The 17,639-nt window shown below is 39.8% G+C and overlaps 1 protein-coding gene across 1 annotated transcript in view; it reads right to left on the reverse strand.

The window, feature by feature from the left end:
- Positions 1-17,108, reverse strand: part of HTRA3 (HtrA serine peptidase 3) — a 25,574-nt gene extending 8,466 nt beyond the window's left edge. The window contains exons 1-9 of the mRNA XM_009573611.1: positions 17,025-17,108; positions 15,830-15,872; positions 15,109-15,252; positions 9,677-9,806; positions 8,360-8,464; positions 6,448-6,670; positions 5,552-5,746; positions 2,847-2,879; positions 2,070-2,184 (exon numbers count right to left, since the gene is read on the reverse strand). Coding sequence (XP_009571906.1) covers positions 2,070-2,184; positions 2,847-2,879; positions 5,552-5,746; positions 6,448-6,670; positions 8,360-8,464; positions 9,677-9,806; positions 15,109-15,252; positions 15,830-15,872; positions 17,025-17,108 — 1,072 coding nt within the window. The remainder of the gene's footprint in view (positions 1-2,069; positions 2,185-2,846; positions 2,880-5,551; positions 5,747-6,447; positions 6,671-8,359; positions 8,465-9,676; positions 9,807-15,108; positions 15,253-15,829; positions 15,873-17,024) is intronic.
- Positions 17,109-17,639: the final 531 nt, after the last annotated feature.

Below are 17,639 nucleotides of genomic sequence, written 5' to 3' on the forward strand. Positions count from 1 at the left end.
ATATGATATTTAGAGTGAAATGGTAATACCCTTAAACTTATTTCTATGACTTAATTGTACCATAAGGGCGGATCCCACTGAAACTACTGAAACTTAATTGGAGAAAACATGGTAAAAACATCCCAAAAATTCTGCTTACATAAATTCCTTATGTCAAGAAATAACGCCTATACAACAAACCTGAAAACTATTACTAAAGGCCTAAAAAATGCAAACTAAGTCTCAAATGTGGTGACAGTATCTCCTAGAAATTCTCTTTCTCTGTGCATCAAGGGCTTTAAATGACTGTTCTTCTGCCTGCAGCAAAAGTACAAGAGGTACAAGACAAGCAAAAAAACTTTAAAAAATAAAAAAAATTAAAAATTGCCTGTGCCCAGGGTATGCCAAGCAATGACAGTCACACTGATGCTAAAAGTACGTGTGAATCCTTTTCCTTTGATTAGGGGATAATGAGAACGATGAAAAAAAAATCAGACAGTACGTTACAATCACAAGAAAAACCTGACACTTTTTTTTTTTTCCCTTCTTCTTCTTCTTCGGGTTCCATGGGCAAAGTTATCTCTAGGCCCTCTAGCTGGGCTCAGCAGGTTCATCATTCTCTGGAGGCAAAGGTGCCTGATTCTGAAGGAGCAAGGTGGCTGATTTCAGTGGTGGCATCTCTAGCCTTCACTGACTTTCCAGCCCAGTTACCAGGAACCCCCTGGCAGATGGTGCACTTTCTGCACAAGGCTTGCTTGCATTCATGCCTCTAGAGCCATTGGTGCAGGGTGAGCCATCGCTCCTCCCTGTTTTGAGAGAGCAGTTTGGTTCTGAAGGGTAACATCACTAATGATACAGATCTGCTTCTCTCAGAAGCCAACAAACAGTTAGTAACCTGGCTGAATAAATAGGTTTTTTGACTTGTTGGCTGAAACAGAATTATGTCAGCTACTTTGAAATGTACTTTTCAGCACATAATTAACAACTTTTTTCATCAACTCCCCCCCACCAAATCAACAAGTGAAAACAATCTAATGTGGGGAATTCAGCAAAACATAGATGAGGGGACCCGTCAAATTGTGATGGTCTCAAATATACAAGCAGATGCATAACTTTAAAACCTCTGACTAAGGGAAATTTCCAAAATAACAGTATCTGAGAGAACACTGAGAGGACAATGGTGTTGGGAAACAACCCTGGCATCAGCAACTGGGTGAACTCAGGAGAAGACAAGATTAATATCAAAAAGATTCAAGAGAAGCAGCAGCCAACAGCCATGACAAAAGATGAGTAGGGTGTGGACAGACAAATTGGCAAGCAAAAGAGAAAGGAAGGTTTGGCCTGGATGAAGCATTACTAGAGCGGCTTTGGCTGTGCAACATGTAGTATGACACCTAGTACAGTGTGACAGATACGAGGCAGGCACATAAAAAAAGTCCAGAGTACTGTAGTTGTCAGTTGTTGCTATATTTAGATTTATATGCTCTTTGATGCAGAGGTCTTTCTTTTTTTCTGCCTCTCCCTCCCTCCCCCCTGTATTTCTTCAGGAATTAGTACACAAGTCTTCTTTCCACCAGGGTCTGAGAGTCTATGACAATATCCAATTATACAGCACTAACATAGATAGATAACATAGACCATGGCAAAATAAAGATCATCCACTGATAGCACACACCCTACGCTCCATCCACGGACAAGTGTTTTAAAAAGCTTTTACCTTATTCTCCACAGTACACCTTAATCTCCTTTTTGCTTGGACAATATGTGAAAGAGGAGGATAAGACTCCCTGAACAAGTCACCATCTGTTCTCAAGATCATTTGAGACTGTAATGACTCATCTGTGTCCTCACTATCCTCAGAGGCCCTTTTTCCCAGATTTATACAGATAGTCTACTCTTTGGGAGTTTGAGTAATAAAACGTCTGTCCCACTTCTGTGAAGTTGTTTTCTATTTCCAAGTCCATGGTGTTCTATACTGTAAAATAATGCTGCTCCTTTCAGTAACAGGATCCCAGACCCATATCTTTTGGCACTTCACCGACAGATCAGGATAATAATTGGAAGATGTCACTGTTTCTTGCAGAACTTACCTTTACTTTGTTTGTCATGCGACTCTGTGAGAAACTGAGTGATGCGGTCTGAAGGAATAGCAAAAGAAATTCCAGCTGTGACCTTCAGTGTGTTAATCCCAATCACTTCACCATCCTGTTGAGAGACAGCACCCAATTAATTTGCTCCTCAGTGACAGAGTTCGGCTCACTGCCTAGCATTTCATGTTAAAAGCTGGTGTAAGAAATTTTAGAGTGTTGTAATCACTCGAGAAATAAACATTACTTCTAAGGGAGGATCTGGGCTTTGATTCACAATCCCTCTCACATTTAACTATGATGGCCAGAGAGATTACAGTACAGTTTGTTCATCCAAGGTCCGTCCCACCACTCGGCAAGAGATTCCCTCTGCTGAGCAAGCAGTGGAGTCACTACTACCACTAGAACCACAATTCACCGACCTGCAAAATCAGTGCTGGTTTAAAGCAATCTATTTTAAAATCAGTTGTGCGGATTAACCAGGTCCCATCTCTGCCCTGCATCCCAGGTTTTATAGTGTGAACGAGCATAACTGCTCTTACCAAATCCCATTTTCCTCACTGCTGTATAAAATTTCCTCTGCTCTATGGGGAAATGTTTTTCAATGAACTGAGACCTAATTTGCATAGTTTCTATTAGTTTCAGGGTATCTGCCTACCATTAGCTTGAATGACTGGAAGCTAGTATGACCTATGAATCTTTTCAAAAACATATTCTCCCACTTATTTCAAACTGGCTCTTAAAACAAAACAAAACAAAAACCAAGTCACATGGACTTACCAGATTAACTAGAGGTCCTCCAGAGTTGCCGTACTGTAAAAATAACAGAGGAGAACAATAAATCGGTACTTCACTGTAGGAAATGCAATTTTCATTTCAAACAGTATTTTGTTTGTAAATGAAAGAGAGCAGGTAATTTCTTAGGCAGCACTGAAGGACACAATATTGATCAGAGGAGATTACAGGTAGGTCTTACCCTACCCATTCACACCTCTTATGATTAGATTTTTTTAGGCCTTAAGTTAGAAGTGGTAAGAAACAGGCCTTAAGTTAGAGTGGCAAGTTCCTGCTCCAAATGGTTAGACTCTAAGTTTAAGAAGAATCATCAAATAGTTAAAATGAGTATTTTGATTCTTCTAAAGACTCAGAATAAGGTTTTGAAATAATTAATTGCTATTTAGAGTTATATTTCAGTGAGGTGCACGTATGGTTCTTAAGTAGTTTTATTCATCACTTCAGATTGTAATACTGTCAGTGTCTCTTATCCTCCACCAGAGAAGAACACAGTGCTTTACATGTTTAATCACAGCGTATTGCTATGAGGCAGGTACTACGTAAGGATTGATTTAGTAACCACAGACACGCAACCCTTTCTAGGGAGGGCATATGGCAGCTCTGAGCAGTCAGAAATTGCCTAATACCTAATGGCCTTCAAAGAAAACATCCAACAGGACTACAGGAAATGGGAGTTGGAGAAGTTCCTTGTCCATCTTCATGTTGGCTCAACATGTTTTTGAGCAAGGCCAGAGTTTTCAAGTACGTCTACTGAACAGCCAAGAGCAGCAACTTACTACTCAAAATAAACAAAAGCCAAGTGATGCATGACAGCAACATGAGCCATATAAACTGTTTACACTTAGATAGCACTGGGCAAAACTTATAGATTCTCAGAAGAATAAAACAGACATTAAAGTTTTTAAAACAGCTTCGAAGTTTGAGTTTAAATGAAGAGATCTGTTTCTTACGTTGTATCTTTTCAGTGATCAGAGGCTACGCACCTGATTTTTATGTCTGACTGACACAAAGGAACCAAGATAATGATTTTTCAGCCTTCCTCAGCATATGATCTTTCATTCACTTGTCCTCTACTTGAAGGATATGATAACGAAAGAACTTCAGCACATGCAGTATAGCTCCACTGAGGAGCTATACAGAGCCATTATGGCCTTGTTTTCTCCTGCCCCATGTTCCTGCTGTTCTATCATTTCTCAGAAGGCAGCTGCATGCACATTCCTGCAGGAAAGTCTTGGCTGAGCCACAGGAATGCTCTGAAAGACTAGCTCTCAAACTCCTCCCATTCTCAGGAGAAAACTAGTGCATTAGCTAAGCACAAAGCATCCCTATGCCAGGGACTGTCTTCATATTTTGTGGTCTCAAATGGCAAAGCAATTCAAATATATTGTCAGTTTCCTTACCTCCTCTGCTATCACTCTTCCATTTGGTCTAGCATTATTTAGACAAGCTATCCTTGTCTAAACTTGCTCATTAGCTTTTGAGGGCAGTGAATGCCTAAGTATATACAAGGAAGCAGTTTGATCTTGAGGAATGTGTATAGGCGTGAAGTCAAAATCCCATGTTCTAACTCTGCCTCTGCCACCAATTCAATGTGTGCTCCCAAGTAATCCGTTTTGCATAAGTTTTCCTATTCTCCTTTTACAACTGAAGAAAGAAATTCCAATTAAATATCTTAAGAGGTTCAGCTCCTGGATCATATAGAAGTTTTTTGAAAAAGCTCACTTTTATGTCATATCTTAGCACAAAAAGTAATTACTCTCTTTTTTTTCCATACAATTTTTCTTGACAAGTCTGTGATGATAAACATTTGTGAAGCGCTTTGCGTGCGTAAAATACTAAGCGTTATGACTGGTTATGTCAAATTTGATATTGAGGTCCAGCAAATAAATGCTGAAAATATTTTCCTTTCAATGTATAGCAGAAAATCGCCTGAAACTTTACAGCTTAAATCTACCTCAGATATGTATGCAGTGCTCTTTTTAGAATCACTACAAGTTATATACGCACCCAAGGACTTTACTTAAGTTCTTTGGATCCCTCCAAGCTGCTCTGAAGGGATATTATTTTCATGTATTTCTATACAACATGCAGTGCTAGGACCCTTAACTCCGAACTGTATCTCAAACTTTATGTTATTTTACATCTAGGTTCTTACTTGGAGTATGTGATGTGCAAAGGGAAAACAAGAACAACAAAAAAACCAACGCTCTCCTCAAGTTCTTACCTGGGTGTCCTGTCATTAAATTCAAGCAGATGCTATCAACTTTACTACTCCATCTGGTTCTAATGCATGCAGATGAAAGAAACTTTGGCTCTATTCTACAGCTTTCTTGGCCAGATCAGCTGAACAAGCAGAGAGAGGAATGTATTGATTTACTGCTGGTCTATACAAGCATGTGTTACTGCACGAGATCTACAGAATGAGAAGGGTCTGTCATTTGTAACATCTTCATAGACAACCTCGAAGAGGGCAGTTTCATTTAACATACCTTTCACAACATTAATGCCTGAACACAACTTACAGACACTGCATAGTCTTTTATAAAAAGAAGAGCCTATCACTGATTTCAAACAAAGCTGCTTTTATTTAGTGGATTCATCTTTCAGAGCACACGCTTCCCTGCTGAATAGGTGGGGACTTCAAGGTCCCAGGACTGTGAAGCTCAGCTCCTCACATACCTCGTACTTACATTGATAATAGCGTCTGTCTGAATGTAATCCATATCCGAGTCCCGCAGCCCAAGTTCTTTGCCATCTCGCTGAGCAGTGCTGACAATACCTGTTGTCACCGTGTTCTGTAAGGCAAACGGACTTCCAATCGCCACCACAAATTCTCCTGGCCTCAGATCAGCAGAGTGTCCCAGTAACAATACTGGTAGTTTTTTCTTAAATAAACACAGAAAGAAAGAAAGAAGCACTCCTTTATACCTGAAAATAACCTGTTTGGAAAGATCAAAAACTAGCCAGAAGTTAGGAACATACACTTCGCATTACATTCATGAAAGAGCCACTCACTATCATATACCCAAAACTTATGCCAGGTAAAATTAGTATACTGCAGGGTGTTACTGCTTTAAACTGTCTTCAGAAACAAAACTGCTAGCAGCAGTACCTTCCAATTTCATCCAGGAAAAGAAGGCCAGCAAGATTCTGAAACAGATTTCCCCTTTTTCCAGCAGATCGTTCCGTCCTCCTCCTAGAAATAGCTTACAAACCAGCTATTGACCAGCCTGCCACTCTCCCTACACTATGTACCACCTTGCAATCCATGTATTGGCAGAAAGCTAGAAGGATTACCCAAAATAGCCTGGGTCTTCAGGTAAAGATAGCAAAATCTGGCCACATATTAACTGAGCTGCATTTTTTTTCTTTTTTTTTTAGCAGTTCCTAGCACAGAAGACAAAGTAATTTGATTCTAAGCTATGAAAAATTTCCAGGCCTACAGAAACAGTTTGTTCAGTACATTGTTTTCCCCAGATATATTTCCAAGGAATCCCTAAACATATATTCCAACCAATCACTCTGTGCTAAATGAAACTGAAATAGGGTTCCCAAATTAATTCATTCATCTGTTTATGCCACTCACCTTAGGGTGAATCTTTATTGTTGCAATGTCAGATTTCTTGTCAATGTCTTTAATGGTCGCTTCATAGGTATCTCCATTCTGTAGCTGCACTTTCAATTGTTGTCTCCCTGATATAGCATTGGTGCTTGACACCACGTGGGCATTCGTCACAATTAAACCAGAATCAGACATAATAAATCCAGATCCACTGGAAAGTGGGACATTTCGACCAAAGAGAGGGTGCCTGTACAAAAAGCAAGTAATTATAACTTGTAAGGGAAGCACAACTTAGAGAAGATTACATTAGATATCATTTACCACGTTTCACCCTGAGAAATAACAAAGCATTTGATGACCAATGTTACGACCCTTACAAAAATTAAATTTAAAAAACTGACAAAGAAAGGATACTTTTCTGAAAATTGTGACTGCTTTTAGTCAGTCAGGGAGATAGGAACCGAAGCTTCCTTGTAAAGAGGCTAGGTGACAAAAAGGGAAGGAGGAAGAGCCCATCTGATCCCACCGGTTGCTGCTTCTACACGGGAAGAAAATGACAGGAAATAGTAGGGCTGACAAATGGACTGATCCTCTAATGGGAAAAAGGGAAGAAAACAAAACCTTGCAGCTGGACAGTGGAGCAAAGGAAGAGGCAACGTCCCAGGGAATCATGAAGCCCAAGTGTAGACTGGCAGGAAAAAGCATGTGTAGAAACTGAAAGGACTGGGAATGTGAAATAAAAGAAATGAAAAACACTAACAATGAGTAAAACTTGGTGGGAAAAAACATTTGCTGCAATATAGACAGTTAAAAGACTTTATAAACTGTTTAAAGTATTATGACTTTTCTCTATGAACAATTGCTGTAATGACCCTAGATTTGTTAGGGGAACAGAAAGTGCCTGGGCAGCAAAAGATGAGAAAAGGTCCACAAATTCTTCTTTCTTCCAAGATGTGGTCCTTATTAGGAAATTGTTTGAAAGTTCTGTGCTATTCAGCAGTAAAGAATTGGAGCCAATCCCAGGCAGAAGGTAGTATCACAATTAGCGCCCAACAGGCTGCTGGACAAACATTTACTTATAGGGACACATATGCAAAGATCTTAAACATCTTCAACTGTAACATCCTCTCAAAAGACCAATCACCATGCGCATAAAGCTATGTCTCAGAAAACCTGATTATCTTGATTTTGCGTATTAAGAAAGCCTATAAAAATTCTCCAAGAAATTCTTAAGCCTATGCAAAATTAAAGTATCCCAAGCTGAAAGGTATTGAGGTAATGGAGTACATATAACATTTGCAGTCATTTGTTCTGACAGCAGATTGGTTTGAGCACTCAATGTTAAACCTGCCTCCCAGGTTGTTTTGAGCACTCAATGTTAAACTTGCCTCCTCAGCTCCAGTTTCAGTACTCTGAATATTGGTATGTTTTGGTCAGCAAATTTAGTACATTTTTTCCTATCAGAAATAATTTCTGTGTCTAGATAGGTTACATCTGGTCAACATGCTACCTCTTAACGTTCTCCTTGCCAAAATAAAATCAACTCTTATTCGAAGTGGAATAAGCAACAAGGAGCTATGTTTTTCCAGCTTACCTTCTGGATTTGTTTTTTAAAACTGAGACAATAAACATAATACAACAAGCAACACATTTTAGTGAAGGCTGAAGAGACCTCCAAAGATGAGATAGACTTATTTTATGGCAGACGATATGTATTGTAAAGTACTGTAAAGACTCTAAGCCCAATAAAATAGACTTACTAAACAGGAATAAAACACACAAATGGGAGGTTCTCTAGACAAATGAGTCTGCTATGATGTTTCAGAGTATATTGTGAACTTCAAGAATTCAAAATGAAAGTTAGTACACTGGAAAATCTTTGTAGACCTTTGTTAAACAATGGAATTAAAACACAAAGAATTAAAAGTGTTATTACCTGAGGAAAAGTTCAATGTGCACAACTGCAGGTGCAATCTTTTCCACCACATCTGCTATGAAGTTGAATTTGTATCTTGGGCTGCTGGACTGTAGGTGACCTATACTAGCAGAAAGAATTGGATATGTTAATAAGACAATACCCTTTTTTACCAAGTAGGTGAGATAAATATGCTTCGAATCCTACTGGGATAGTTTCCAAACAGATATTGGAAAAGGAATCAAAGTCATTAAGATTTGTTCAAAACTTATCCAGCGTTTTGCTTGATCCTGATTTTTTGCTGATAAAACATCAGCATCACTTGGCTACAAATTATTTGACTTTCTTAGAAGTCTACAAACCTTGTCTGGAGTATTTTTCTCAAGACAACTACTATATTATCCAAAACACATAGGGTTATAGGATAAGTCAGGTTGGAAGGGATCTCAGGAGGTCTCTAGTTCAACCTCTTGCTCAAAGCTGGGTCAGCTATAAAGGCAGACCAGCTACAAAGGCTCTGTCCAGTTGGGGCTTGCAAACCTCAAAGGATGGAGACTCCAGAACGTCTCCAGGCAACTTGTCCCACTGTTTCACTGTCCTCCATGAGGTAAAAGTTTTTCTTATATCTAGTCTGAACCTCTCTTGTTGAGACTCATGTTTCAACTCATGCCCGTTGTCTCTCAACCTCCCACTATGCACCACTGTAAAGAGCCTGGCTCCATCTTCCTGATAACTTCCTCATCAGTACAGGAAGGCTGCTGGTAGGTCCTCCTGAAGCTCTCTCTTCTCCAGGATGAACAAGCCCAGTTCCCTCAGATGCTTCTCACAGCAGGTATGTCCAGTCCGCCCAACCATCCTCATGACCCTCTCCTGAACTCACTCCAGTTTGTCAATGCCTTTCTTGTATTGAAGGGTCCAAAACCGGATGCAGTATTCTACGTGTGGTCTAACAAGTGCTGAGAAATATAGCTGCAGCATTTGGGAACCGCATTTAGAACCCAAGTTAGGATTTTTTGAAGTAGACACATTAGAAACCTGCTGTAAATTATAACCTTTGCACCTAAAAAGTTTTGCAAATTCACATTTAAGCTGTCACCAGCAGCTGGGCATAGCAATAGATTACTAAATACTAAGCGTTCTGATAAAAGCCAGTGCAGTACTATGTTAAACAGCACTATACACAGCATTTATGAATACTGAATATAATTCTGTGGAATGAAGATCTTTGAAGAGAGGGAAAAAAGCCCACAGCATCCTGGCTTCTAATATCACAACATCCTGGATTCTAACATCACAATATTACAAAGTAATAATACTGCTTGTGCTAAAATGTCATACTTATCTGCAATCTCAAATACATGGAGACATATCACCACATATGCTAAACACATGCTAGGGGACATATCATCACACTCAAACAGCAATATTTCATGTTCACAGCCTGATGCTTTAAAATTAACTATGGGACCTAGGGAAGGGAGTAAATGAGTTGTAATCAGATACAGCAATAACATTTTTGGATAAACACTGTTTATCCCAGGAGATATAATTCTTTCTCTGCCACTTAGTCAGGAGTGAGAGGCTCTAAGTTCTAATTTCTAAACAATATCGACTCTTCAGAAGTGATGCTTTGCACCATCATGATTTGCTCTAAGTTCAACTCATGCTGAAGGATGAACTTACTCCACAGTAGCTCTTGCATATACCAAGTCAACACCTGGTCTTAAGGGTTCTAGATTTGCCTATTTCTAGATCACATAACATAGTAATGAGTCCAGATACACATTCTGTCTTTTGAAAGTATATACTTTTCTTTCATCAGCTGCCCTTTACCCAAGTCTTTAAAAGGAAAGTGGGTAGGAGGCATCACACAAAAAGGAAAGATAGACAGAAAAGAAAGGAATGGGAAGTTTAAGACAGTTCTCATGCACTTTGGCATTCTGTGTAGTTCTTAATGCAAAGGTCATTTTCACCAATTCTTATCTACAGGTGTTTTACTGACCATTAAACCTTGTAACTTGCAAATTACTTGAGATGAAGATAAAGATTACAGCACAATGGAGTCTAACCTGTTTACAAAAAAGATGTCTCAATGACCTATTCTATCTTTGAATGAATTCGTAAGATAATGGGTGACAGAGAACTAATTGTTATAGTTCCTATAGTCTCTCAGAAAGCTTTCACAATAAAGTGTTCAAGGACCTACAAAGTCAGAAAGTGAGAGGCCTTACATTACCACAGTATCCAAAAGACCTGAAGCAAAGACAAGAACTTATGGAATGGACCCAATGCTGGTACTAAGGAAGAATGTATTGAAGAAACCAGTTCAAGACAATTACGCATTTCTCCATAGAAGTCCATGAGTTCTTTTTCCTGTTACTGGACATGGGATTTACTTCTGAGGGGAAAGAAACCATGCTTACATTTAGCAAGCTAAATTTATATGATACGGTATAAACAGAAAGAACAACTTGGCAGGACTAGATTCGGTTTATTATTTCTATGTGTATTTCTCACGCACTCTGAAAAATCCCTCTAACCAATTGAATATGCTTGTTTCAGTACTCAGTTTAAAAGAGACACCGCAAACAGGCATCTCAGAGGACAGTCAAATGTAAGCACAATATACTGTTATTTATTTTGCTTACTGGGCCACTGAGGATTTATCTTACCTTCAGTTCACAAGCAGCTTGCCTGATTATGCAGTATATCCTTTGAAGTCTACTAACATGACTTTGAATGCTTGCATACACAGCAATGTTCACTGACGGGATATAACATTATCATCACATTTATCTTAATAGAAATGACTACACATCTATGAAAGACAGTTGGCTAGACCCTCAGCTGATGAACTAGCATAGAACTGGGGAGAAAAAGCATGGTGAATGCAGGCTTTCAGTTGGTGTAAATCAGCATAGCTCTATGTGAGTCAGGGCAACTAAACCCCTTCGCATCTGCTGAGTGCTGAACTGTTCTGCCCATGCCAAATTGTCACAGCATTGCACATGGCCAAAAGCAGAGGAGGATGCCTGCCAAGGAACTCAGTTTTGCACCACTCCTGACTGCACCATCAGGGAAACATCATGGATGGCAGTGGCTTTCCAGGTAAGATTTGGGGTAGGCAGAGAGAAAAAATCTGAAAGAGGTAGCAGATGAATGTAAACATGGAAAGAGTCAAAGAAAATAAAATGCAGCAATACAGAGAGGAGACTGAAAAACTGAAGCAAAACTTGTCTTCTTTTCATACCATAGTGAAAGCATTTCTCAGTCTGAGCAGAAGTCCCGAACCTCTCTGCTGGGGTCAGAAGACAAGAATAATCAAACCTGAAGGTGAATCCAAATCTGCACTATTTATTAAGGGAAAATTTGAAACAAAGGAGGATCAAGAATAACAGACATGCAAACTTTGTAACAACGGTGCCGCTGAAGATCTACTGGCCTGATTAGAGGTGGGCTGTTCTTACTAGTGTCTGGTGGGGACTAAATACTGGTGAAAACTGACTTACAAAGTTGAGATGCCTTCACAGAAACTGATCTGTCTTGAATCCTTTTCTGCAAGCTGGGAGCGATAAGAGCCTTTAAACACATTATATGACATCCCAGGAACTCAAGCTGTGGACTTGGAAGATGTAACTGCAAACTAACATTTACTCTCACACATACAGCCTTATTTAAGGGAACTGAAATGTTAGTTATTATTAAAAACATTTTAGTGCACAATTATTAAACTGTTGGTTTTCATCAGAAGTTCTCAATATACTTTAAAAGGGAGGAATTGCAGCCTGAGAAACTGAAGGAAGCAACATCCAACATTCTATAAGTGTGTTATAACACTTCTGAAACCAAGTGTTATAACTGTAGTAGTAGAATCAGGGCTTTATGTCAGACCTTCAATCTATCCTTTAATTTGCATTAGTTGGTAGACACTAGCTGCTGGTACTGTTCTCACTGAAACATAAAATTAAACATGTATATTTTTCTTTCTTATTTTCCCCACCACTTGCTGTCTTGCAGAGTTTCATGCAGCTCTCAGACCTCTGCTGGACTGTGAATGTAAAAGCTCTGAGTTTACAGCACCTTTGTGTATTTTGACCTATTGACCTACTGAGATTTGCCACATATTTTTGAAAGGTCTCTCAATAACATCCATTACTTTCTATGTTATTACTGCATGTTCAAAATCATCTCACACTAACCAAAGCTAATTTGTCTTGGCAAAAAGCCATAATTTAATCCAATTAACCATCTGTTGTATAGCCAAGATATCAAAGGTGCTGCAACCAGGTTGTACTTGAAGCAAAAACAAATTTACACTTTATCTGTCTACAAATTTCTTAATCAAAAGAACTAGATTTTCCCAATCTGCTCCATAGCCACAAATCATCCAGATTTTCAGCAGATCTGAACTCCCATCCTATCATTTAAATTAAGTGATCAGATCTTCAGAAGCTCTCCAGCTCCTCTCACAAAACACTCAAAATCCAGATTTGGATATACGTGCATAAACTGGAGTTAAAGATGTTCAGCCTGTTTTGTAGAATTTGATCTTACATTTCCAGTTCTATGGGCTCCTACTACATTGGATTTACATGGCTAAAGCTAAGTGCCTGTCACACAGGAGTATCAGCTTAAGACTCTTCCTGCACAGTAGTGTTACCTACAAGGTATGAGTTCATTTAATAGTGTTGTATTTACTTTTCTGCAGAGACAGTAGACCAATCTCATTAACACTGCTGTAAATCAGGAACAACTCCAACAAATTTGTAGAGTTAACCTAGTTCAAAGAGAGCTGAAAAAAAATTTCAGCAGAAATAAATCATCGTGATTCCACTGAAGACAATAAAGCTAGGCCCATTTACATTTGCAGAAGACTGAAAGTTTCTGAGTATCTGCCAGTTTACTCCCTGTAGTATTAAATCAACTCACATTCAATGCTTTCTTAAAGACAATACATTGTATTAAAATCCACAATTTTATATTAATTAAGAATTTGTGAGCCTGGGAAACTCATTCATTTAAGGCTGTTTCCCCGTCCTCCTTTTAAAACCAGCTTCAGAAAAGATCTGTGTGTTCAGCAAAATTATTATGTCTAAGGGAGGACTGCAACCTGGCAGATCTGATCACCAGGGATAAACACTGTCCCTACTGTGCTTTCATGGAAAGAAATGAAAGACAAATAAAAGATTATAATGTCTCTGCTTAAAAAACAGAAACATCTGCTGGAAACATAGGTTCATGGGCAGCTTTTCTGATGAATTCAGCATTAAGATCAAGTTGCATAGCTGTGCACTGACCATAAAGCCTTGGTGACTTTAATGCCACATTATGGTTCAGGCAACTTGTTTATACAATGGATGTCTACCGTGCACAGATGAAAACAATTTGGTGAACCAACACCAAAGTGGCTTTCGTGTGCAGTGCAGCAATCACAACGGCCAGACGGAGACAGACTGGCACAAGCCTTCCAGCACAGACACGTCACTGCCTCGCTGACTTCAGATGGTAGTTATTGCTCCTTCCCAAGTGACTCTCATTAAGGAGACGCAATGAGAACATCTCTTTCCTGTTAGCTATCCTACACAAAGCAGTGAACTACTGTGCTCTGAATATTTACCAAACACTGTACAATATTCATCCTCACCTGCAGGAACTCAAAACAAACTCCGACATAAGGAAAACAGTAAAGGAATGTGACTAGAGTTTGCATTTCCAGCCAATACTTTGCAGTGCATTTCCCTAAATAGAACTGGAGGTAGCTGCAAGGCTTTGGTGACAATAATGCCAGTAGGAGATTTCAGTATCTCTTACTGGGCCAATTTCTCAGAAATGCAAGTAATTATATGCTTAGTTGTTCCTCTGTATCTTCAAGGTTATCTACAGGCACACTCCAAACACCCCACATAGAACTGTGTGCAATGACTCTGCTCATGCATTAACCATATTTCAAACATTTCTTTTAGGGAACTAAACTTTTATGCTCATATCTTGCAAAGATTTGACTGACATGGGTGAGGCTTTACATCATGACCACTTTCTGAGAATGACTTCAGTTAAACAATGCAGAGGAAAGACATTGTCAGGCAGAAGCCTGCAAAGGATCAGTGTCAAAGCCAATGTACTTGTTTTCCGGAACTTCTTTCCTCAAAGGTTTTCTAATCAATCTTTTTGTTTTCCCTGTTGCACTGACAAAATAGCACCCTTCTTTTTCAAAAAAATAATTTTTTGCTTCCACATCCCAGGTGAGAAAATACAAATCTTTCGACATTGGAACTGTTTCACAGAAGCCATCAGCAAAATAACACTGCAGGGAATTATTAACTGTACTAAGAAAGTGGTATTAAGAGATCATAAACAGCCCTTTGTGCAAGAAATAGTCTGACATAAAGTGGTCATAGATTGCAGGTGACCTTGTGAATCCTTTGACTGAGGAGTTTGACACTTTAACAGATCGATATATGGCATTGTTAAAACTTAGATTTGCTGCAGTGAGAAACAGGGCTCTGTAAGAACGGATCTTTGATTACAGAGTTTATGCCATTACTTACACACTAGCCTGTAATAGCTTGTCTTTCTCACAGTAGGTGACAGAAGGCAGGAAAAAGCTAGCTGCTTCAGAAAATTCCCATATATTACGGTATCTAGTATTGCAGAGGGGAAAAAAAAGAAAAAATTGTAGCATATAGTTTCAATTTGCCTAGGAGTTCTGCAGGCTATTCCTATTAGTATCTCAGAGAAGTCCATGGGTCTGCTCAGATGCACAAGGCTACCTGTATGAGTAATAGTTTTCAGGGCATAGACATACTGAAGAACGTCAATAATAGAATTCCTGTATCTCCATGCAGTATATACCCGTTTTAGTACACTAACCAAAACTTGCAACTTGGCATGGTGTTCTTCAAGCCAATCCAGGCCTTCAACAAGGAAAAAAATATTTTAAATTCTGTCAGTTCTGGAATTATCACTCTGTCATCCTGGGCACTTCTTTCCTCCCTTTCTTTCTGCATCCTTTACTAGTCCTTCTTCATGCATCCTTGTTCACCAGACTTCTCTCACTAGGAAACCACAGCTAAGTTTCCTCAGCCTATCTTGATTTATCACAGCCAGAATCTAACTTAGCATCAACATAAGCAACTGGAAATGGACAGGAGTAGATATTTCAAAAGCTGCTCCTCGGGGTCACTGCATGTTCTGAAAATGGCCTAAGTCACGTTATGTAAGGCTACTGTTATCTGAGATTGTTTTAATATATGTGTGGTTAAGTAAAACTGGATTTATTTCATAATTAGCTTAGTCCTTCAAACTCTGAGTCATCTGAGGCCAGACTTCTTTCAAGAACAGGGAAAAGAGAGAAACTCGACAGTAATTTTAAACTGTCAACTTTCTTCTAAACCTCTCATTACAGCCATTGCATGTTATTGCTTAAAAAAAAAAAAAAAACACAAACATAATTGAGTTCTATTCCTGGCTCAACCACCAACTCAGTCTGACCTTGGGCAAGACACTTGGTTTCTTTGAGCTTCAGTTTGTGCAGCTGTAGAATTGAATAAAAAAATTAAAACTTAACAGAGAACCAGATGCTTCATCTAAGATGAGGTTTTCTGAGACAAAAAATAAAGCCAAAATAAAGTGAACACTAAAATAGTTGGTTGAAAAAAAAATATTACCTGTACCTCTCGGCTCCAAATTCCTAAGCCTATTAACAGCAGATTCAGGAGGAATCCTTAAAGAAAATGTCATATATACCAAACCCCAAGCACTCAGTAAGCCCTTAGATCCACGCTAGCTCACTCATTTTGGTTAAACATTCTGATTATTTCACATGGATCAGTTCCAACCCAGTATTAGGAGTACTAAAGCTAATGGTTGCTGATGTGAAAAGGAACAGGCAAACAGCAATTTATAACTACAATATACTGGAGAGACTGATCATTGCAGCTCCAGGCTGGCATCTGGAGCAATTCTTGGCTCTGACAAAATAGTCCTAAAGTAACTCCAGGAATATCGTTTGACGTCCTCCCTCTCTTTGCCACTGTTCACCTCCTCTCAAGAACGGGATATATGAAAGCTCCTCCATTCACAGAAAGGCTACAACAGTAGCCCTTTTCCCTCTGACTCCTCCCAGTAATTTTGGCAAGTTTGCTATCTATGAATACACAGGATGGTTAGTGGTCCACCTGACATAATGGAAACACTAGTGCATGATTTAAAAATCCATTATGCATATAACTTTTCTTTCCAGGAACACTATGAAAAATGTAGCGGAGGCAAACCCTTAAAATAACATATCAGTAAGTATGGGAAAAGATAATAGCAGCATTAACACTTCCACAAAGTGACCCATTTTAATACCAAAAAAAGTTACCAACGTAAGCGATACTAAAGTTAAACCATCAAGCCTGAAGTTACCATAGCATATCACAATATCCGAGATCAAGCAAAGGCCTTACTATGTTACTGCAAACAGAAGACCATTTGATATCCGAGGGTCAATAGTTTAAACTGTAAAGGAGGTTCGCAGGCATTTTTTCCCACTTCAGACTCTACAAGACTACAAAACTTCTTGTGAAAACAAAACAAAAAGGCAAAAGATTGTATTTTAGGTGCTTTATATATATTGCTTCGTGCTTTTTCTGCCCTGTTCGAGCTACCATAGCTTTAAGAGACATTTTCTGCCTAGAGATACCTGTTGGGTGAATCCAATTAACCTCCCATACACCACCAGGGAAGGCCCCAGAGCACAGGTCTCCGCTCTGCTTGTGCGGGCCATGGTGCAATGGACCTGCAGTGCAACCCGCACGGGTGATGCCACTGAAACACCTCAGCAGCGAGTGCCATTATACAATGAATGCGGCGTCGGCAGGATGAGAGCAAACTTGTACCGCTGCCCCGCCAGCGCGCCCTGCCTTGAGAAGGGGTGACGGCTGAGGACGTAACCGCTTCCCTGCCCTGGCAGCCTAACGCCCTCCACCGAGCTCGCTTCCGTGCTGGCAAGTGCCTCCTGCTCACAGGAGCGCTGTGGAAGCCACGTGCACGCCGAGGCCTGCGGGGCCATGCTACCACGGGGAAATCTTCCCAAACCTCAGCCGAGGCCTCTAGCCCACACCGAGGATCAACGAGGGGAATTTCTGCCGTTCAGAAAGGACCTGAGCGCACCTTCCCCATGCCACAACGATCACTGGCAGCGGGGTGAGGTGCCTTGACATTGTAGCCGCTTGCAGTCCCTGGAGCCACCCAGCCTTCCCAGGCCACTGAAAATCACAGCTTTGCTTAGTCTGTCATCCACCGCCACCCTCTGCCC

This window comes from Fulmarus glacialis, unplaced genomic scaffold (genome assembly GCF_000690835.1).
Source record: "Fulmarus glacialis isolate BGI_N327 unplaced genomic scaffold, ASM69083v1 scaffold7890, whole genome shotgun sequence".
Classification (NCBI taxonomy): domain Eukaryota; kingdom Metazoa; phylum Chordata; class Aves; order Procellariiformes; family Procellariidae; genus Fulmarus; species Fulmarus glacialis.